Source organism: Bufo bufo, chromosome 8, assembly GCF_905171765.1.
Source record: "Bufo bufo chromosome 8, aBufBuf1.1, whole genome shotgun sequence".
Taxonomy (NCBI): Eukaryota; Metazoa; Chordata; class Amphibia; order Anura; family Bufonidae; genus Bufo; species Bufo bufo.
In genome coordinates this window covers 60,638,058-60,661,156 of record NC_053396.1, presented here as the reverse complement: position 1 = coordinate 60,661,156, position 23,099 = coordinate 60,638,058, and the positions used below count along the sequence as shown (strand labels likewise).

The following is a 23,099-nucleotide window of genomic DNA, read 5'->3' as shown; positions in this document are numbered from 1 at the left end:
TGTACCTGCGCCGGCGGCGCCAGCAGAGAACAGCGACTCCGACACAGAGAGTATCGGTGAGCAGATCGTCCGGCTGGAGGAGAAGTTGCGGGAGTTGCGGAAGACCTACACCGCCAGGATCCAGACACCGCCGAGGAAGGATGAGGTAAGGGTGCCTGTCACCACCCGCCGACCGCCTTCTGTTGTCACCGCTCCGTCAGTGCCCCAGAACGGACCCGCGATTGCCGTGAATTGCTGCACCCAGAGCACCGGACCGCTTGCTGCGGCGGCGCCAAGCATGTCACCCCCTGCAGTGATCATGCCAGGGCCGGCACGGCCCACCAGAGGGTTTACCCCTAGGCCTATGGGGCCAATACCTATTAGGGGCCCCTTTACCCTGCAGCTGCCCCCTGATACAGTCATGTGGGCCCATCCTCCTGTAGAGGAATACTACAGAAGATACCTCCCAGCAGAGCCAAGTAGCTACAATATGCCACTGTGATCAGCCTGCTAGGCCTGTGATTTATTTCTTCAGAAGGTGATGTTAACCCTTCCAGGACAGGAGTCCTATGTTGCTGGTCCTTTGTTGCAGCTGCCAGTTTGTCCACGGCTCAGTGGTAGGTGTTGACCACTGAAATCACAAAGTCAGCAAGGCCACGTTTGTTTCCAGGACCTCCTGCCTGCTTTTGTTACCCACGCCAAGTTGTGCCTGTTCCTTTGTTGCACCTTTTACCCTTCACCCCCTTTTCAGGTTGATCAGGGGTGTTACAGCACTTGTCTTTGCTGTCCATTTTATTGTGCAACCAGTTACCAAGGAACCGTGCCCGGAGACAGACTCAAAAGTACCTGAGCCTCTGAGATTCTTACTCTTTTAAAAGTATTGTGCCCAGAGATGGACTCCACCGCATGAGAGCCTCTGTGATTTAATAAGAAATAACCTGGGTACGGACTCATGTTTGTTATTTGAGCCTCCAAGAACTTTTATACCGTTTTCTACTGTTTTATCATGGACTTATTCATTGTCATGGACTATCCTGGTTCTAATGTTACGCTGTGCCAGGTCAGCGCCCCCGTTCCATTCACTATCCTGAGAGAAGAGAACGACGCCCCTTGTCACTACCCTTCACTTTTGCCAATTGGACCTGATGTAAATGCAGATGAATTACATGTATGTATGCCTGCATGTCTCTCTTTTCTATTTCAGGTAGAGATTCCAGTTGGGAGACCCATGATGGAGTACGAGGTCGTACTCAGCTTAAAGCAGTGGGGTATGTAGTATACGGGAGTTGTAATACCCGTTACTACCAAAGGTCACTTGGTGTGCTGTCGTCCCTCCTAATTATGGGAAGTTGCTTTATGTCAGTTTTATAAAATGTAATGTAATGTGTGTATTTTCCTGTCACTGAAACTTGCACTTACAGGCCTGCTAGGGGTGTCATTCCTACTTCTAGTCCATAGAGGGAGCTAGGGAGCCCTAGTTTATATAAGGCCAGACCAGGAAGTGCAGGAGAGACGGAGTCTAGTATCTGTAACCTACAGTTGGAGTTTAGACTATGTCTGAGACAAGTCCAGGCCTGAAGCCTGCTGTTCAGGAGAAGATTCCCTCCTGAATACCCATATGCAGAAGCAGGAACATCTTAGCCTAAGGGCCTGAGGAACCATTCAGAAGCTAGGAGAGACTGAGGCAAAGATCAGAGGAGCCAGAGGTACTCAGAGAAACAGAGGAGGTACTTATTTAAGCCATAATCAAGGATATAAAGCCAGACTTAGGTTAATGGGCCTTGGTGAAGAATTGCTACATTCCAGGATCAGACAGAGTTAGAGTGCAAGCTCCTTTGCTGCAAATCCTGTGTTCAACACTCTGTAATTACCCTGCTGTACTGAATTGCCTGCATCGACCGAATTGCAAAATCGACTGTATGCTGAGGAACTGCGTTTCCAATATTGTCTCTGCCTGCAAACTACTAAAGTTGAAGTTCTGTTTAAGACTACGTTTCCTCAATTTATTCCTGCATCCGCAAACGGCGTGCCACCGTTTACTTGGCACTGGCGCCACGAACTATTCCCTACCTATACCTGCCCTTGCAGAGAGTCAGCTGTACCAGGTTAGTGTATATTGCACTACTACACTCAGAAACACCTACTACGCACAACTTGAGTACGCTGCACCTCTGCGGTCACGTTCCACTGCCATGACTGCTGGGGGGGGGGGGGGCAGGAGCAGTACCAGCTCCATCAGCAGCAACTTAAGTCTAGAGTCACTGATGAGCAGTTTTCTTCACCCGCCTACTAAAGAAACTACTCACCAGCAGCAGCAGCTAGACATAGAGCAGAACATGAACCAGCAGGTTGTAGTATACTTGGAGTGCGCCCTGCCACCCCAAATCGAAGATCCCCTGGTCTACTGGGCAGCCAAACTCGATTTGTGGCCGCAACTGTCCGAGTTTGCCATGGACAAGCTTTCCTGCCCGGCCAGCAGTGTGGCATCAGAGCGGGTGTTTAGTGCAGCGGGGACCATAGTCACCCCAAGGAGAACTCGCCTGTCCACCCAAAATGTGGACCAAAATGAATCAGGCATGGATCATCCCGGATTTTCAAACACCAGTGCCTGATGCATCAGACTAGATCACCCATGGTGCCACACCAACACTTTGACAAAAGACACCTGTATCTTCTGGCTACCTGCTTCAGCTACTATTAAGTTGCTGCCACCCGCCTGATGCCACACCTGCTGCCAGGTGCTCTTACTCTTCAGCTGTTACTGGTATTGCCCCCCACCTCTTCACTCTGTCACTGGGCCACTCTGTAGTTTTCTCATGCTGCTGCCACATCACCACTATGTGGTCTCCTCATGCTGCTGCCACATCACCACTATGTCACTGGGCCACTCTGTGATCTCCTCATGTGTCACGGATGTGGTGTGGGTTGGAAAATCCACATCGAGCACAGGAGGAAAGGGGACACCTCTTAGAACAACCCTAATACAAGTCCTGACTACCTATCAGTATGAACTGACCTCAATGATAGGAAATTTCATACACAGGAACCTAGAGCCCTAACACACCCTGTAGGCTCCTGGTACAGTGACTGGACTTGAGACAACCTATTCCTCCACCAGAAGGATGAACAGGAGTCTCTGTCAGGCCTAGATACAAAAGACAGGGAAATACAACAAACAAAATACAAATAGGGAAGATGACACTTAACCTCACGTGGAGCAAAGGCAGCGCCAGAAGCTCTACCGAGATCCAACAACCAGCTAGTCAAGAGTTCAGAAACTAAAGTTATAAACCACACCCCCAGAAGGGGTAAGCAGTAATAGGGGAAGTTAAATGAATAAACCAACAACACCTGCAAGAGGTGTGGTCATTACCAAAACATAACCGAAACAAATGATCCACAAGGAACCAGTCAGATTAACCCACGTGTTGCCAGTCTCTCTGATCTCCTGGTACCCGTCACAGGAGTGTCCGTGACATCATGCTGCTGCTGCCACATCACTACTCTGTGATCTCCTCATGCTGCTGCTACCTCAACACTATGTCACTGGGACACTTTGTGGTCTCCCCATGCTGCTGCCCATTTACCACTCTGTGGTCTCCTCATGCTGCTGCCACATCACTACTCTGTGGTCTCCTCATGTTGCTGCCACCTCACCACTATGTCACTGGGCCACTCTGTGGTCTCCTCATGCTGCTGCTACCTCAACACTGTCATTGGGCCACTCTGTGGTTTCCTCATGCTGCTGCCACTTCACCACTCTGTGGTCTCTTCATGCTGCTGCCACCTCAACACTATGTCACTGGGTCACTCTGTGGACTTCTCATGCTGTTCCCACCTCACCACTCCATGACTGGGCCAGTATTTTGCCTTTTTGGCCTGGTTGATTTCATCATTTATTTGACCCTTCTTCTGATCTGTCAGAAGGAAGGAAACATTAGATGCACAACGGATCCTGTCTATGTAGCAGCTGTAAGGCCTGTATAACATGGTCCCTATTTTGCATCATAATTGGCTTATGATTTGTTAGCCAAAAGAAGGAATGGGTACAAAACACAGAAGACATGCAAAGATTCCATTCACATGTCATGTTTTGTATCCACTCCAGTTTATTTTTTGCTTTTAAAATACTGATGGATTACTGAACAAATTCTGACCGAGTGAAGGCGAATGCTCAACAGACAGGATCCGTTTTTTGGGGGTTATTGTTCTGTCGGATCAGAGGAAGGGCAAAATAATCAGTGATGTTAACACAAACTTACTGCCGACACCCTCTCCACTCTGTCAGGGGGCTCTACTTATAATCTTTTAATAGACCAAGTTCTGTACTAGTGATGATCGAGCACCAAAGTGCTCGTGTGCTCTGGCCGAACATGTCGGGATGCTCGGGTGCTCTTCTGAGCACCGAGTATAATAGACGTCAATGGAAGAACCCAAGCATTAAACCCGGCACCACCTGCTCTGAAGAGGGGAGGGTTCCTGGTTCATAGGAAAAGGTCAGAAATTGATGGAAACACCACCGAAATGGTTCGTGAACAGCATGGGGAGGATGTCTCGATGCATCTTGGACTTCCAGGTCGCTGCTGGGAACCATGTTGTCCAAATAGTATGCCACTTTTACAGACTGACAATAATATGCACAAAACCGGAAAAAAAAAATTGGGGGAAAAATTGTTAAGAAACATTCTTTCCTGTATATTTACTTGTATATAAAGTGCAAGTGCTGCCAAAAATTACAAGGAAGAGGTACTCTGATACAACCTGTATATCACATAATGGAGAGCCTCATTCACATTGTGGTACAATAGTACAGGTAGTGGGACTCCTACACTCATAAAACCTATGCACTAAGTGAAAGGGCTGCCAAAAATTACAAGGAAGCGGCACTTTAAAACACCCTTTGTTACACACCCTTGAAAAATTATGATTGATGGCCTGCTGGTGACCCTCAAAAACATTTGGAGCAAGGGCCTGCTGATCTGATCATATAAAACATTAGGGGAGAGGGCCTGCTGCCGCATTTGTGACTCTAGATAACCTCTGGGCAATTGCACGTCCCCGTGATGGCGACAATCCATTCGGATGTCTGTCCTGTCAACTTTCGATGTTCTTTTGTGGGCCTACCATGGTGATCACGGGTAACGGGGAATCAGGGTTCGATGTCGGAGAGGGAGCTTGATAAAGGGCTACCACCTGAAAGGGAGGTCAATGGCTGAAATCTGATTGGCTGTTGTTTCCTTGCCCCTTTTTTTTCCCAATTGTGAACCACCCAGAGAGGGAGTGGCAAGTTATTAACCACTTCAGCCCCCAGTGCTTAAACACCCTGAAAGACCAGGCCACTTTTTACACTTCTGACCTACACTACTTTCACCATTTATTGCTCGGTCATGCAACTTACCACCCAAATGAATTTTACCTCCTTTTCTTCTCACTAATAGAGCTTTCATTTTGTGGTATTTCTTTGCTGCTGACATTTTTACTTTTTTTGTTATTAATCGAAATTTAACGATTTTTTTGCAAAAAAAATGACATTTTTCACTTTCAGTTGTCAAATTTTGCAAAAAAAACTACATCCATATATAAATTTTGCTCTAAATTTATTGTTCTACATGTCTTTGATAAAAAAAAAATGTTTGGGTAAAAAAAAAATGGTTTGGGTAAAAGTTATAGCGTTTACAAACTATGGTACAAAAATGTGAATTTCCGCTTTTTGAAGCAGCTCTGACTTTCTGAGCACCTGTCATGTTTCCTGAGGTTCTACAATGCCCAGACAGTACAAACACCCCACAAATGACCCCATTTCGGAAAGTACACACCCTAAGGTATTCGCTGATGGGCATAGTGAGTTCATAGAACTTTTTATTTTTTGTCACAAGTTAGCGGAAAATGATGATTTTTTTTTTTTTTTTCTTACAAAGTCTCATATTCCACTAACTTGTGACAAAAAATAAAAACTTCCATGAACTCACTATGCCCATCAGCGAATACCTTGGGGTCTCTTCTTTCCAAAATGGGGTCACTTGTGGGGTAGTTATACTGCCCTGGCATTCTAGGGGCCCAAATGTGTGGTAAGGAGTTTGAAATCAAATTCAGTAAAAAATGACCTGTGAAATCCGAAAGGTGCTCTTTGGAATGTGGGCCCCTTTGCCCACCTAGGCTGCAAAAAAGTGTCACACATCTGGTATCCCCGTACTCAGGAGAAGTTGAGGAATGTGTTTTGGGGTGTCTTTTTACATATACCCATGCTGGGTGAGAGAAATATCTTGGTCAAATGCCAACTTTGTATAAAAAAATGGGAAAAGTTGTCTTTTGCCAAAATATTTCTCTCACCCAGTATGGGTATATATAAAATGACACCCCAAAACACATTCCCCACCTTCTCCTGAGTACGGAGATACCAGATGTGTGACACTTTTTTGCAGCCTAGGTGGGCAAAGGGGCCCATATTCCAAAGAGCACCTTTCGGATTTCACAGGTCATTTTTTACAGAATTTGATTTCAAACTCCTTACCACACATTTGGGCCCCTAGAATGCCAGGGCAGTATAACTACCCCACAAGTGACCCCATTTTGGAAAGAAGACACCCCAAGGTATTCCGTGAGGGGCATGGCGAGTTCCTAGAATTTTTTATTTTTTGTCACAAGTTAGTGGAAAATGATGTTTTTTTTTCATACAAAGTCTCATATTCCACTAACTTGTGACAAAAAATAAAAACTTCCATGAACTCACTATGCCCATCAGCGAATACCTTGGGGTCTCTTCTTTCCAAAATGGGGTCACTTGTGGGGTAGTTATACTGCCCTGGCATTCTAGGGGCCCAAATGTGTGGTAAGGAGTTTGAAATCAAATTCAGTAAAAAATGACCTGTGAAATCCGAAAGGTGCTCTTTAGAATGTGGGCCCCTTTGCCCACCTAGGCTGCAAAAAAGTGTCACACATCTGGTATCCCCGTACTCAGGAGAAGTTGAGGAATGTGTTTTGGGGTGTCTTTTTACATATACCCATGCTGGGTGGGAGAAATATCTTGGTCAAATGCCAACTTTGTATAAAAAAATTGGAAAAGTTGTCTTTTGCCAAGATATTTCTCTCACCCAGCATGGGTATATGTAAAATGACACCCCAAAACACATTCCCCACCTTCTCCTGAGTACGGAGAAACAAGATGTGTGACACTTTTTTGCAGCCTAGGTGGGCAAAGGGGCCCATATTCCAAAGAGCACCTTTCGGATTTCACAGGTCATTTTTTACAGAATTTGATTTCAAACTCCTTACCACACATTTGGGCCCCTAGAATGCCAGGGCAGTATAACTACCCCACAAGTGACCCCATTTTGGAAAGAAGAGACCCCAAGGTATTCGCTGATGGGCATAGTGAGTTCATGGAAATTTTTATTTTTTGTCACAAGTTAGTGGAATATGAGACTTTGTATGAAAAAAAAAAAAAAATCATCATTTTCCACTAACTTGTGATAAAAAATAAAAAATTCGAGGAACTCGCCATGCCCCTCACGGAATACCTTGGGGTGTCTTCTTTCCAAAATGGGGTCAATTGTGGGGTAGTTATACTGCCCTGGCATTTTCCAGGGGCCCTAATGTCTGGTAAGTAGGTAAATGACCTGTGAAATCCGAAAGGTGCTCTTTGGAATGTGGGCCCCTTTGCCCACCTAGGCTGCAAAAAAGTGTCACACATCTGGTATCTCCGTACTCAGGAGAAGGTGGGGAATGTGTTTTGGGGTGTCATTTTACATATGCTGGGTGAGAGAAATATCTTGGCAAAAGACAACTTTTCCCATTTTTTTTATACTAAGTTGGCATTTGACCAAGATATTTATCTCACCCAGCATGGGTATATGTAAAATGACACCCCAAAACATATTCCCCAACTTCTGCTGAATACGGAGATACCACATGTGTGACACTTTTTTGCAGCCTAGGTGGGCAAAGGTGCCCAAATTCCTTTTAGGAGGGCATTTTTAGACATTTGGATACCAGACTTCTTCTCACGCTTTGGGGCCCCTAAAATGCCAGGGCAGTATAAATACCCCACATGTGACCCCATTTTGGAAAGAAGACACCCCAAGGTATTCAATGAGGGGCATGGCGAGTTCATTGAAAAAAATAATTTTTGGCACAAGTTAGCGGAAATTGATTTTTTTGATTTTTTTCTCACAAAGTCTCCCTTTCCGCTAACTTGGGACAAAAATTTCAATCTTTCATGGACTCAATAAGCCCCTCAGCGAATACCTTGGGGTGTCTTCTTTCCAAAATGGTGTTATTTGTGGGGTGTTTGTACTGCCCTGGCATTTGAGGGTCTCCGCAATCATTACATGTATGCCCAGCATTAGGAGTTTCTGCTATTCTCCTTATATTGAGCATACGGGTAATGAGATTTTTTTTTTTCCGTTCAGCCTCTGGGCTGAAAGAAAAAAATGAACGGCACAGATTTCTTCATTCGCATCGATCAATGTGGATGAAAAAATCTCTGCCAAAAAAAGAAAAAGGAGGGGAAAGGCGTCTGCCAGGACATAGGAGCTCCGCCCAACATCCATACCCACTTCAGCTCGTATGCCCTGGCAAACCAGATTTCTCCATTCACATCAATCGATGTGGATGAATAAATCATTGCCGGGATTTTTTTTTTTATATATACAAAGTGTTTGCCAAAGTATATGAACACCGCCACCTCCTCAGCTCATATGCCTCGGCAAACGTATCTTTTACTGCAGAGGAGAAATCTCGTCTTGCAGCGCCGCATACACCGACTTGCGTGTAATCTGACAGCAGCGCAATGCTTCTGTCCGAATGCACATCAGTGCTGCAGCTGGTCGATCGGTTGGTCCACCTGAAAGGTAAAAAAAACAAAACAAAAAAGAAAAAACCAGGCCGCAAAGCAATAACTTTATTAACTGTTGAACAGAACATAGAAACTTTTTTTAAACTTTTTTAACTGAACGTTTAACTTTTTTACTTACCGGTATTTTTTTTTTTGTTTAGTTTTTTTTACCTTTATAGAACAAACCTCTCCTTCCCCATGGGACAATGTGCAAAGCGCAAATCGCCCAAAGATGTGGCGAAGTACGTTATGCACTTTATCCCAGGTGAAAGGAGAGGTTTGCAGCAGCTGTGAGTGAATGGGCCCTAATAGCCCTGTGTGCCTGTCCTGGTGAGATGTGATCCCTATGCTAGGTGTACCTGTGTGTGGTACTTCCGGAAACACTCTCCATAGCATAGGGCAGGGTGGTCAGCACAGTCAGGACAGAAATAGCGGGTGTCACGCCTTATTCCACTCCTGCTACAGACACGACATCTTTTTCGGGGTGACGGTTGGGTTGAGGTACCAGGAACGACACTGGGGAAATGTCGCTCGTGTAGACGGCTAACTACACTGGTGGATGGGGCCACGGAACCTCCTGGGTAAAGGAGGTTCTCGATGATCTCTTCCTGGAATTTGAGGAAGGATCCTGTTCTCCCAGCCTTACTGTAGAGAACAAAACTATTGTAGAGCGCCAATTGAATTAAATATACAGACACCTTCTTATACCAGCGTCTGGTTCTGCGGGAAACTAAATACGGAGACAACATCTGGTCATTGAAGTCCACCCCTCCCATGAGCGCATTATAGTCGTGGACACAGAGGGGCTTTTCAATGACACGGGTTGCTCGCTCAATTTGGATTGTCGTGTCTGCGTGAATGGAGGAGAGCATGTAAACGTCACGCTTGTCTCTCCATTTCACCGCGAGCAGTTCTTCGTTACACAAGGCAGCCCTCTGCCCCCTTGCAAGACGGGTGGTTACAAGCCGTTGGGGGAAGCCCACGCGACTAGTTCGCGCGGTGCCACAGGCGCAAATCCGTTCTAGAAACAAATGCCTAAAGAGGGCCACACTTGTGTAGAAATTGTCCACATAAAGATGGTACCCCTTGCCGAATAAGGGTGACACCAAGTCCCAGACTGTCTTCCCACTGCTCCCCAGGTAGTCAGGGCAACCGACCGGCTCCAGGGTCTGATCTTTTCCCTCATAGATCCGAAATTTGTGGGTATAGCCTGTGGCCCTTTCACAGAGCTTATACAATTTGACCCCATACCGGGCACGCTTGCTTGGGATGTATTGTTTGAAGCCAAGGCGCCCGGTAAAATGTATTAGGGACTCGTCTACGCAGATGTTTTGCTCAGGGGTATACAAATCTGCAAATTTCAGGTTGAAATGGTCTATGAGGGGCCGAATTTTGTGGAGCCGGTCAAAAGCAGGGTGGCCTCTGGGACGGGAGGTGGTGTTGTCGCTAAAGTGCAGGAAACGCAGGATGGTCTCAAATCGTGTCCTGGACATAGCAGCAGAGAACATGGGCATGTGATGAATTGGGTGCGTTGACCAATATGACCGCAATTCATGCTTTTTTGTCAGGCCCATGTTGAGGAGAAGGCCCAAAAAAATTTTAATTTCGGAAACTTGGACTGGTTTCCACCGGAAAGGCTGGGCATAATAGCTTCCCGGGTTAGCGGTTATAAATTGTGTGGCATACTGGTTGGTCTCTGCCACGACTAAGTCCAAGAGCTCCGCAGTCAAGAACAGCTCAAAAAATCCCAGGGCCGAACCGATTTGAGCCGTCTCAACCCGAACTCCAGACTGGGCGGTGAAAGGGGGAACTACTGGTGCGGCTGAAGTTGGTGACTGCCAATCAGGATTTGCCAGCACCTCAGGGACTCTAGGGGCTCTACGGGCCTGTCTGTGCTGTGGCTGCTACGGGGTAACTATTGCACGTGCCACCGTACCAGCTTCAACTGCCCTTCTGGTGCTCGCTACTTCACCAGGTTGTACGGCAGTGCTGGTACTAGGTCCAGGAAGGGCTGCGCTGCTGGTGTATGCCTCACCACGTGATCCGGCAGCGACAGCCCCACTCTGCTGCTCTTGAAGCGGATCCTGCGTAACCTGTGGTCTAGCGACATGGGGCCGGGTACGCCTGGTGCTGCCAGGGACCTCCACCTCCTCGTCCGAACTTTGGGTCAGAGAGCCACTGCTTTCCACAGGTTCATATTCTGACCCGCTAGATTCGTCAGATGAGGGTTCCCACTCCTCATCCGACTGGGTCAGAATCCTGTAGGCCTCTTCAGAAGAATACCCCCTGTTTGACATTTTGGACTACTAAATTTAGGGGTATTCCCTGAGACTACCCAGGAAAAAAAGCAAACCTGTCTTACAAAGGGGAGGCTAGCGAAGTACCGGAGGCCGCTGCGGTTGATAAAAAATATAAAAACTGATTTTTTTATCGCCGCAGTGCGTGTAAAATGAATGTGCAGTGATCAAAAAATATATTTTTTTTGTCACTGCGGTGGGGCGGGCGTGGGTGAACGCACGTGTGGGCAAACACTGCGTTTTGGGTGGAGGGCGAACTAAAGTGACACTAATACTATTATAGATCTGACCGTGATCAGTTTTGATCACTTACAGATACTATAAAAGTACAAATGCTGATTAGCGATACGCTAAACAGCGAATAAAAGTGACTGCGGTGCGGTGGGGTGGGCGCTAACTGACGTTAACTACCTAACCAAGGGGCCTAAACTATCCCTAAAACCTAACAGCCAATACCAGTGAAAAAAAAAAAGTGACAGTTTACACTGATCACTTTTTTTCCTTTCACTAGTGATTGACAGGGGCGATCAAAGGGGTGATCAAAGGGTTAATTGGGGTGCAGGTGGGTGATCTGGGGCTAAGGTGTAGTGTTGGTGCTACTCACAGTTCAGTCTGCTCCTGTGCTGGATCCAACCGACGAAAAGGACCAGCACAGGAGCAGACAAGCCATATAACAGATCATATTTACTAATATGATCTGTTATATGACTTTGGATTGGATTTTTTGAAAATCGCCAGCCTGCCAGCCAATGATCGTTGCTGGCAGGCTGGTGACGAAATACTTCTTTTAATTTTGCCGGCCCGCGATGCGCATGCGCGGGCCGGCTTTGAGCGAAATCTTGCGTCTCGCGAGATGACGCGTATATGCGTGACTCTGCGCAGCGCTGCCACCTCCGGAACGCAATCCTGCGTTAGGCGGTCCGGAGGTGGTTAAAGCACAAGCATCCAAGGAAAGCAGCAGGCACATGGCAATTACCCACTCCTGACTCGAGGAGGTAGTGATGATAAATAACAATACAGCACTCCTAAGCGGCCCTGTTATTGGAATGAGTACACTTTCCGTTAACGAGGATCTATTGGAGGACAAGTCTGGTGCCAGCAGCCAAATTGCTCCCGACCTCCACAACGTTCACCCAGTGTGCCATCATGGTGAGGATTGTGTTGACCAGACTCTTGGCTACTGAGACTGGACTTGTAGGTGAGGGCCTGCTGCCACTTTGTTGACTCTAGATAACTTCTAGTAGATCGCATGTCCCAGTGACGGCAAAGATCCATTCGGATGTCTGCCCTATTAACTTTGGAGCAATATTTCAACAAGGACCTTCTGGTATAGCACCGTTTTGTTTGTCCTCTCCACCAGAGGAATGAGAGATAGGAAAATCTCTTTGTAGCGGGGGTCGAGAAGGTTGAACACCCAGTAATCCGGGTCGTGGGAAAGGCAGCCTAACATGACGTCAGCCATGTGTGCCAGAGTACCAACAGGCAAGACTTCGCTGTCGTCATCAGGAGGATCACTCTCAATCTTCTCATCCTCTTCCTCCTCTTCTGTCCACCCACGCTGAACAGATGGAATTAAACTTCCATGGGTACTACCCGCTGTAGTGGACGCAACCGTCTCCTGCTCCTCATCTTCATCGTCCAATTCGCGCTGAGAAGACACACGGAGGGTGGTCTGGCTATCACCCTGTGTAATGTCTCCTTCCCCCATTTCCACCTCTTTCACATGCAAAGCATCGTCCTTAATTATGAGCAGCAAGCGTTTGAGTAGACACAGAAGTGGGATGGTGATGCTGATAATAGCGTTATCACCACTCACCATCTGTGTTGATTCCTCAAAGTTTCTTAAAACCTCACAGAGGTCAGACATCGATGCCCACTCCTTGCTTCTGATTAGCGGAAGCTGACTGGAAAGGCGATAACCATGTTGCAGCTGGTATACCACTACGGCCCTCTGCTGCTCACAAAGCCTGGCCAACATGTGGAACGCGGAGTTCCAGCGTGTGCTCCCGTCGCACAACAGCTGGTGAGCTGGCAATTTCAAGCCCTGCTGCAGCATTGACAGACCGGCTGAAGCTGTCGATGACTTGCAGAAATGGGTTAGGCATGGGATGTGTGTGAGCTTGCCGAGCTCCAAAGCCATCACCAAGTTACAGCCATTATCACAGCTCTGCAGCGGTGTGTTGTTTGTCCCCTAAGCATATCAGCTTCAGCATGGCCTGTTGACGCTTCCCCACTGCAGTGCTACACTGCTTCCATGTACCGGCTGATGGCTGACTGGTGCTGCACGCGGATAATTCAGAGGAAAAAGTGGAGGAGGAGGAGAAGTGGGGGTTGGAGCCACTAACGTAGGTGCTGACGGAAACCCTGATGGAATTAGGGCCCGCAATCCTCGGTGTCGGTAGCACCCATGCCATCCCAAGGTACGACTCGCTCCCAGCCTCCACAATGTTTACCCAGTGTGCCGTCACTGAAATGTAGTGTCTCTGGCCAAATGCACTTGTCCATGTGTCCATGGTTAAGTGGACCTTCCCAGTAACTGCGTTGGTCAGGGCACCTGTGAAGTTTCGGGACACATGTTGGTGTAAGGCGGGCACTGCACACCTCGAAAAATAGTGGCGGCTGTGGACAGAGTACCGCGGGACGGCCGCCGACATCAGGCTGCAGAAGGCCTCAGTGTCCACAAGCCTAAATGGCAATATTTCCAGGGCCAGTAATTTTGAAAGGTGCGCATTTAGTGCTATGGCCTGTGGGTGGTTGGCTGGGTATTTGCGCTTGCGTTTAAATGCCTGGGGTAATGACATTTGGATGCTGCGCTGGGACAGGGAAGTGGATGTGGTCGCTGAAGGTGCGATCATGCTGGTGGTGGTGAGGTTGCTAGTGCTCACCCCCTGGCTCATTTTGGTGGTGCACAGATTGCAAAATACTATTCTTTTGTCGTCCGCACTTTCCATAAAAAAGCGCCATACTGCGGAACTCCTACCCCTTGGCAAGGGAGATTTATGCAAGAGGGTGCTCTATGGAACAGTTGCGGGCCTGTTTGGCCCGCCTTTTCCCTTTTGCCACCCCACTGCCTCTTTCAGCCTGTTGCTCTGCTGCGGATCCTTTCCCCTCTGTACTGCTGTCCTCCCTCGGCTTTCCACCTTCCCAGGTTGGGTCAGTGACCTCATTGTCCACCACCTCCTCTTCCACTTCCTCACTGTGATCATCCTCTTGATTTGTTGACCTAACCACAACCTCAGTGATTGACGCCTGTATCTCATCCTCTTCATTAACCTCTTGAGACAGTAATTGCAGTTGACTCATTGGCAACTGTGTCTCATCTTCATCCACCTCATTAAACACTAATTGCCATTCCCCACCGTCATGTTCTTGTGACTGTGGATGCTGAAGAGGTTGGGAATCAAGGCACAAGATCTCATGTCCCTCTTCAAGCATGCTTGGCGAGAGGGCCAAATTAAGTAATAGCGATGAAAAGAGCACTTTGGAATTTCCAAGTGTGGGATCACCTTGCGCATATTAAATGTTATATGCACGCTTGACACACAAGATGTGGCACGGATGTCACAGTTCACAGCAAGCACAGTATATGGAAAAAGTATAGAAAAGTATGGAAAAAGGAAAATAGATTTCATTTATATTTCTCCAATTTCTGGCCCTGACACACACAAAGTATTGGACAGAAGTCTCTAGTCACTGCAGACACCCTCTATATGAAATTTTTTGAAAATGATGGAAAAAATATAGTATTTTTCAGTTATATTTCTCCAATCTCTGGCCCTGACACACAGAAGGTATTGGACAGATGTCACTAGTCACTGCAGACACCCTCTATAGAAAGATTATTGTAAATGCTGGGAAAAAAAACTGTAGCTATAAAATACTGCCAGACTGCCACCACACACAATAGTCCTTAAAAGGACTTTTGGGCCTTTGAAACCTTTTTCTACTGAATTGATTGCAATCAGACTGCCTACACTCTCTGTCCATACCGAAGCGTAGCTCTCCCTGACTACAAATGAGCCGAACATGCGTCATCGGGTGCTATATAGCACCCAATGACGTTTTCAGGCCAGCCAATCACTGTAATGCCAGTGGCCAACATGGCTACTGGAATTACAGTGAGGGCAGTACTTAGCTGCATGTTTATTGTGCGGGGAGGAGACTCGAGCATGGCGCTTGAGCACATGCGGTACTCAGCCGAGTACCGCCATGTGCCGAGAATAGCGATGCTTGAGCCGAACAGCAGTTCAGCCGAGCCTGCTCGCTCAACACTATTCTGTACACATCTATGTGAAATCAGCCAGGAAATAGCAGTTTTTTTAAAGTGATTCGCAATGAATAAATTTGAATCGAATCAAATATTTTCTGAGAATTCGGCGAACCGACTGAATCAAATTTTTTAGAAATTCGCTCATCTCTAAGATCGACTATACAGACAGCTGTGAGCTAATTGGCCATGTGGTTCTTCACTGCAGCACGGCCGCTCCATGTGGGCGTACCCTAAGGCAGAATGGCCTGGGAATACCTCATTTATAGCGATTCGTGACAAATTCATTCTGAACAAATCAGCTTCTTGGTGAACTTCTATGAAGTTGCCGAATTAAATTTTTTTTAAACTTCTCTCATCTCTAAAGATAACCAAATCAAACGAATATGTTAAACATATCAAACTTGGTCATTTATTTATTAAAGAAAATTATCCAATATCTCAGTGAGTTAAAAAGTATGCAAACCTTTGCCTTCAGTATCTGATGTGACCCCTTTTTCCAGAAATAACTATAAATAAATGTTATATTGGTGGGTTTTCTCCCATAAACTTCTCACTTCAGGTGCTTTCACAACATTTTATTAAGGTCAAGATTTTGTCTTGGCCTTTCCAAAACTTTAACTATATTCTTATTTAACCATTCTTTGGTAGAATGGCTTTTGTGCTTAGAGTCCTTGCCTTGCTGTATGACTTACTGTCTTTTGAGATTCTGGTCAAGGACAGTTGTCCTGACATTTTTTTTTTAATCTGTAGTTGCAATTCAGAATTCATTGTTCAATCAATGATGGCAAACTGTCCTAGCCCAGATGCAGAAAAACAGGCTCAAACAATGCTACCACCAACATTAACATTAGCTAAGCTGAGAAAGGCCTTTAGTTGCTTAGAGGTTATTTTGGGTTCCTTTGTGACCTTGTGGACTATTGTATGCCTTGCCATGATCATTTTTGGTAAACCACTCCTGGGGAGAGAAATAATGTTTTTGAATTTCCTCAATTTGTACACAATCTGTCTGACTGTGGATTGGTGGAGTACACACCCTTTAGAGAGGGTTTTCTAAACTTTTCCAGCCTGATGAGCATCAGCAACTCTTCTTCTGAGGTCCTCAGAATTTCCTTTATACATGCCATAATGCACTTCGACAAACATGTTTTGAAAGATAAGGAGAAAATAGAGACCCCCCTGCGCTCCTATTGAATAGATTTGTATCAATCTACCTGGGTGGGGAGATCCTGCTGCTTGATGTCTTTGGGGAGCTATTGTTCTCCCTAGTAAAAGTGTATATGGAGTAGGTATATCACCCGTAGGGGATATAGGACATAAGCGCTGATGCACAATCAAATTCAACTAGTCCTATGAAGTTGGCACTATGCTTGGTGCCAATCTGAGTAATTAGGTGATTTTGCTGCACAATTAAGTGGTATTATGGTGTTAATAACTGTTGTGGTGGGTCAGGATGTGTAATCAACGGCTGAGAGTAAGAGGACAGTATGTAATATAAAGGTGTTAGCACTAGGAAAAAACGGCAAGTGGGAGGTGAATACTGGTATAACTACTATCCTGGGTACCTTGTTTGTTCTTTCTCCAAGGAGTTCCTTATGTCGGTGTTCTGTTATGTTCGTTCTGTATTCTTCTTGTTGTTTCCGTGGGGATGTTGATATCCTTTCAAGTCCCGGCGTTCTTCTTGCTCTCCTGTCAGCAGCAGCAGCGCGGCCCCGGCCGGAAGCACGCGCGTCGCGAGGGAGCTTGATCCGTTACCCGGGAAACCTCTGGCGGTGATGTCACCTGGTGCGAGTATGGTTACAGTCTTTTGCCCCTTGGAGGCCACCATACTCGCACCAGGTGACGTCACCGCCAGAGGTTTCCCGGGTAACGGATCAAGCTCCCTCGCGACGCGCGTGCTTCCGGCCGGGGCCGCGCTGCTGCTGACAGGAGAGCAAGAAGAACGCCGGGACTTGAAAGGATATCAACATCCCCACGGAAACAACAAGAAGAATACAGAACGAACATAACAGAACACCGACATAAGGAACTCCTTGGAGAAAGAACAAACAAGGTTCCCAGGATAGTAGTTATACCAGTATTCACCTCCCACTTGCCGTTTTTTCCCAGTGCTAACACCTTTATATTACATACTGTCCGCTTACTCTCAGCCGTTGATTACACATCCTGACCCACCACAACAGTTATTAACACCATAATACCACTTAATTGTGCAGCAAAATCACCTAATTACTCAGATTGGCACCAAGCATAGTGCCAACTTCATAGGACTAGTTGAATTTGATTGTGCATCAGCGCTTATGTCCTATATCCCCTACGGGTGATATACCTACTCCATGTTTTGAAAGATACCTGTTTTTTAAAACCCACTCACACTCAATTGTCATCCCATTGAATGAGAATACTTGACTCTAATTTCACATTCAAATAATCTGCCAATCATAATAGTTCACATACTTACAGGCACATACTTGCTACTCACAAACATGTGGCTTTGGATCATTTTCCTCAATAAATAAATTACCAAGTGTAATATTTTTGTGTCTTTTTCTGGTTATCTACTTTTAGGGCTTGGATAAAAATCTGATGTGGTTTTAGGTTAAATTTGTGCAGAAATAAAGAAAATTCTTAAAAAGTTCACAAACTTTCAAGCGTAACTGTGCAAAACATCTTTCTCTGTGGTAGCACTCCCTGCTGTTTATCAGTTTGGTACACTTTTATCTGCATTCAGAGGAAGACTAACTTGATAAGTAGCCTCTCAGCTCCCTTCCCCTCCCTTCAGTGCTGGCATAGGGATATCCTAGAGAAGCCGGTGAAGTGGCCAAGATACCTTTCTTCTGTTGATCTCTACTTCTAAATTCACAGAAGTATACAGCTACTGTATATTGTTCTATTGAGAGTTGAGAAGGAGATTGTGGGGGCATTATGTATCATTGGGAATCTCTGGGGTTATACAGTAGGTGGCTGTTTTTTTCTATGCAGATGAAGAAGAGGTTAACAACAGCTAAATATAGTGCTTCTTGGGAGATTTGGGTATTGGATTTTGTCATGTGAACTGCTTCCCACTCAGAAAAAGGGAAGATATCTCTTCAGAAAGGCAAGTAACACATTTTTTTTAAAAGAGTTTTAAATTCTAAAGATAACCTCAGGTAAACATGCAGATTATGTTGCCTTGACATCACTATTATGACTGCAACTATCATTTAGCAATGCTGAGCTGTGCAGAAAAACATCGGCAATCCTGTGCAATACTCACCTGATCAATTATTTGACTTGTAACATCACAGTCGGATACATACATAATCACCTTCTTTGGAGAACCTGACACTGAAGAAAAGGATGCAAGCTGAAATTCATCCATCCAGTCTCCTAATGGACAAAAAAAGGACAACATGTATACATAACTGCATAAAACGTTTAAACAACCAGATACTGATTACAGTGACTAATCCAAAAATGAATGCTAAAAGCTTTAAGCAAATATAAAGAGGACGATTGGGGGGCATGAGAGCTCTCTGTTTAAAGGAATATTACAGCCACATCTTTATTTACAAGCGCACAGTGTTATGGGCAGACCAAACGCCTGTGCAACCGGTCCAGCTTGCACAGAGGCCTAGAGGAAGGTGGAGTCCCATGTAGCCAACAGTGTGAAGACTGTAATGGTTATGTCTCCTCTTGTTTAGAAGAGGCATAATTATTGAGTCCAGCAGGTGGCAGCATCACACAGTGCCTCCTCCTGCTATGAAACACAGGGCTTGGCAGTATGTTCCATGGAGGTTACTGCTGATGTGGGGACAAAGGAGGAAGAAGAATAAAAGAGCAGGAGATGAAGTTTGTACTGTACCATCATGTGAAGAAAATGTGGAAATGTGAACCAGCAAGTAAAATCCAAATGTATTTTATTTCTTCATTTTAAGGGCTCTTTCACACCTGCGTTCTTTTCTTCCGGCATAGAGTTCCGTCGTCCGGGCTCTATGCCGGAAGAATCCTGATCAGTTTTATCCTAATGCATTCTGAATAAGGAGAAAAATCCGTTCAGGATGCATCAGGATGTCTTCAGTTCCGGACCGGAACGTTTTTTGGCCGGAGAAAATACCGCAGCATGCTGCGCTTTTTGCTCCGGCCAAAAATCCTGAACACTTGCCGCAAGGCTGGATCCGGAATGAATGCCCATTGAAAGGCATTAAACCAGATCCGGCCTTAAGCTAAACGTCGTTTCGGCGCATTGCCGGATCCGACTTTTAGCTTTTTCTGAACGGTTACCATGGCTGCCGGGACGCTAAAGTCCTGGCAGCCATGGTAAAGTGTAGTGGGGAGCGGGGGAGCAGTATACTTACCGTCCGTGCGGCTCCCCGGGCGCTTCAGAGTGACGTCAGGGCGCCCCACGCCCATGGATGACGTGATCGCATGGCACGTCATCCATGCGCATGGGGCGCTCTGACGTCATTCTGGAGCGCCCCGGGAGCCGCACGGACTGTAAGTATACTGCTCCCCTGCTCCCCACTACTACTATGGCAGCCAGGACTTTAATAGCGTCCTGGGTGCCATAGTAACACTGAACGCATTTTGAAGACGGATCCGTCTTCAAATGCTTTCAGTTCACTTGCGTTTTTCCGGATCCGGCGTGTAATTCCGGCAAGTGGAGTACACGCCGGATCCGGACAATGCAAGTGTGAAAGAGGCCTAAAAAATGAATACACCACATATTCCAATGATTTTCTGATGCATTTTGACTAATTCAGGTCTTAGTCATAGAATAAAGTGTACTGAAAAAAAGGCTATGTTATATAGGTGGAGGAAAGGGCCGGACTATGAGGGCTGCACATGTGGTAGATTCAAGTCACAGCTATAATTAACCTACTGTGTGCCGGCTCTAAACCATCCACCTCTATATGCAGCCTTAAAACATAAATCTGTAAAAAGACACTAAACCATTTATACAATAAAGTAACACAATTGACAAGATATACATTGTGTATATATATGCATATATACAAAAAAACAAGATGGCAATGTGCATAAAAATATATATAAGCATAAATGTAAATATGAATATTACTATAATGGAGAAAAATGGCGGCACCAGCTGAATGAGCAAAATGTGGGTGCACGTTCTCAAGGAAAGAGACTTCTTACCCCAATAATAGTCCAGAAAATGAACGGCACTCCTTTAGATGATAAAAAATAACTCCTTTATTCACCCATGCGGTGCCACGTTTCGGCTCAGCACTAGAGCCTTTTTCAAGCAAAGAACAGATACATGTGGTGAGTATATATAGGTAAAATGACACACATCAGGGTCATGTGATCCAATCAAATCAGTGGGTGTTGATATAATTAGCATACAAGACAAAACAGAAAAATTGTGCAAAGAAATACAATACATATTGCAAGGTAAAAACACGGTCATATACAATAATCGTGATATATATTTCGCCATAATATTCTTATAATAAACCTGTGAACTCATGATGATCGACATCATCTATCAATACTGATCATGTTACATGTTGAAACAAAAACAAGTGTAAGGGGAGGAGTCAAATGGCAGGTAATGCTAACATACCCATCGGGTGCGGCACACTATCAATCCACCATCACGGCGTTGTGTCTTCTATTGCGCCTGCTCAGAGTGCCAATCAGGTAATACACAGGCGGCTGAGTGCGTCATGCGTCAGAAACAACTACCGGTGCATGCGCATTCCCATTCCGCCGTTCCGTTCTCATACCTGGTGTGTACGATGTTCAGCGCATGCCCAGTAAACTCCAGGCATACAAGCGCCATCTTGGTTGTTGGCAAGCTGCCCAAACTCCACATATCATTGCTAATACCATCAGAAAACCAGCTCCATGATCGAGTATGATGCCGCAAGGCAGCAGGGACAGTCCCCTTCACAGGGCTGTATCCCTGCCATTTACTGTAGCACCCCAAGGACCACCACAATTCACGTGGCTATCGATGGGGGGCTCACAAAAAATTATGCGGACATCTATACACTCGAGAGGGATCTCCTCAGGCCGGTGAACAGATATATATATACACACAGGGTAGTTAAAAAATATACAGATCGAACCACCAGGGCTAATTAAAATACCCTATGGCACTCCACAGAAAAGGTAGTATACACTTTATAAAGCATTACATTAAACGTGCTAAATTCCCGACGGATATGCCTGCAACTACTCGACCTTATTGTCCATCCCTTCTTTCTACCGCACCCCCCTTATCGGCCGGTTTCAAGGTAAGGGTGGGGTCGGACCAAAGTGACTCAAGTGCCTCAACCTCTGCCCTGGTCAAGTTGGGGTGTCTGAAGTCAAGGTTCCCCTGATGAGAGGACCTGAGTTCAGACACACCACGCTTGACAGCACAAATATAAGCATATATTCATGGATAACCGGTGAAAAGTCACTTTTTTTAAATAGATTGAGAGACCCCAGCGTAAACTCACTAGTCTGTGGTCTCACAATCCTTTCTTTATCACAAAACCATACTTTGAGTTTGATGCGGCGGAAGAACGAATGCAAATTAGACTCAAGTTCAAACCAGTTCATATGTGAACTAGGGCAAAACAAAATCCCTTTGGACAAAACACTCACTTGTGAAGGAGTTAATTCTTTGGAGGACAAATTCACCACAGTCACTTTTTCTTTGCCAAATGTCCCCTGCTCGCTGCTGGACAATTCCGATTGCTGCGTAACTTGCCCACTCCTGGGGTGTCTGCGACCACCTCTCCTGGTACGACGTCGTGTTTTTCTAGTGTCCGTACACCGTTGTCTAAAAAAACCTTATCTTCGGATAAAGGTATCTGTGCATTCTTCCTCCTTTTTCTGGTGTCCCTCTGTTGAATGTTACTATATCTCTCAGTTTGCCAAATATAGACGTTGCCTTTCTTGTAGTCCTCAGTATCCCTGTGCCATTTCACTAGTTTATTTTCCTCGGATTCCTCCTGGAATTGTTTCAGCTGAACAGAGAAATTCTCCATATACTTAATGAAGTCATCAGTTGCAATGATATGTGGAGTTTGGGCAGCTTGCCAACAACCAAGATGGCGCGTGTATGCCTGGAGTTTACTGGGCATGCGCTGAACATCGTACACACCAGGTATGAGAACGGAAAGGCGGAATGGGAATGCGCATGCGGCGGTAGTTGTTTCTGACACATGACGCACTCAGCCGCCTGTGTATTACCTGATTGGCACTCCTCTGAGCAGGCGCAATAGAAGACACACAACGCCGTGATGGTGGATTGATAGTGTGCCGCACCCGATGGGTATGTTAGCATTACTTGCCATTTGACTCCTCCCCTTACACTTGTTTTTGTTTCAACATGTAACATGGTCAGTATTGATAGATGTCGATCATCATGAGTTCACAGGTTTATTATAAGAATATTATGGCGAAATATATATCACGATTATTGTATATGACCGTGTTTTTACCTTGCAATATGTATTGTATTTCTTTGCACAATTTTTCTGTTTTGTCTTGTATGCTAATTATATCAACACCCACTGATTTGATTGGATCACATGACCCTGATGTGTGTCATTTTACCTATACAGGGAGTGCAGAATTATTAGGCAAATGAGTATTTTGACCACATCATCCTCTTTATGCATGTTGTCTTACTCCAAGCTGTATAGGCTCGAAAGCCTACTACCAATTAAGCATATTAGATGATGTGCATCTCTGTAATGAGAAGGGGTGTGGTCTAATGACATCA

The 23,099-nt window shown here is 45.7% G+C and overlaps 1 protein-coding gene across 3 annotated transcripts in view; it reads right to left on the bottom strand.

Moving 5' to 3' along the window:
- Window positions 1-23,099, bottom strand: part of LOC120977724 — a 660,911-nt gene that overhangs the window by 212,662 nt on the left and 425,150 nt on the right. For all 3 annotated transcript variants that reach the window (XM_040405799.1, XM_040405798.1, XM_040405797.1), the window contains one exon: window positions 18,633-18,745. In XM_040405799.1, the coding sequence (XP_040261733.1) occupies window positions 18,633-18,745 (113 nt within the window). The remainder of the gene's footprint in view (window positions 1-18,632; window positions 18,746-23,099) is intronic.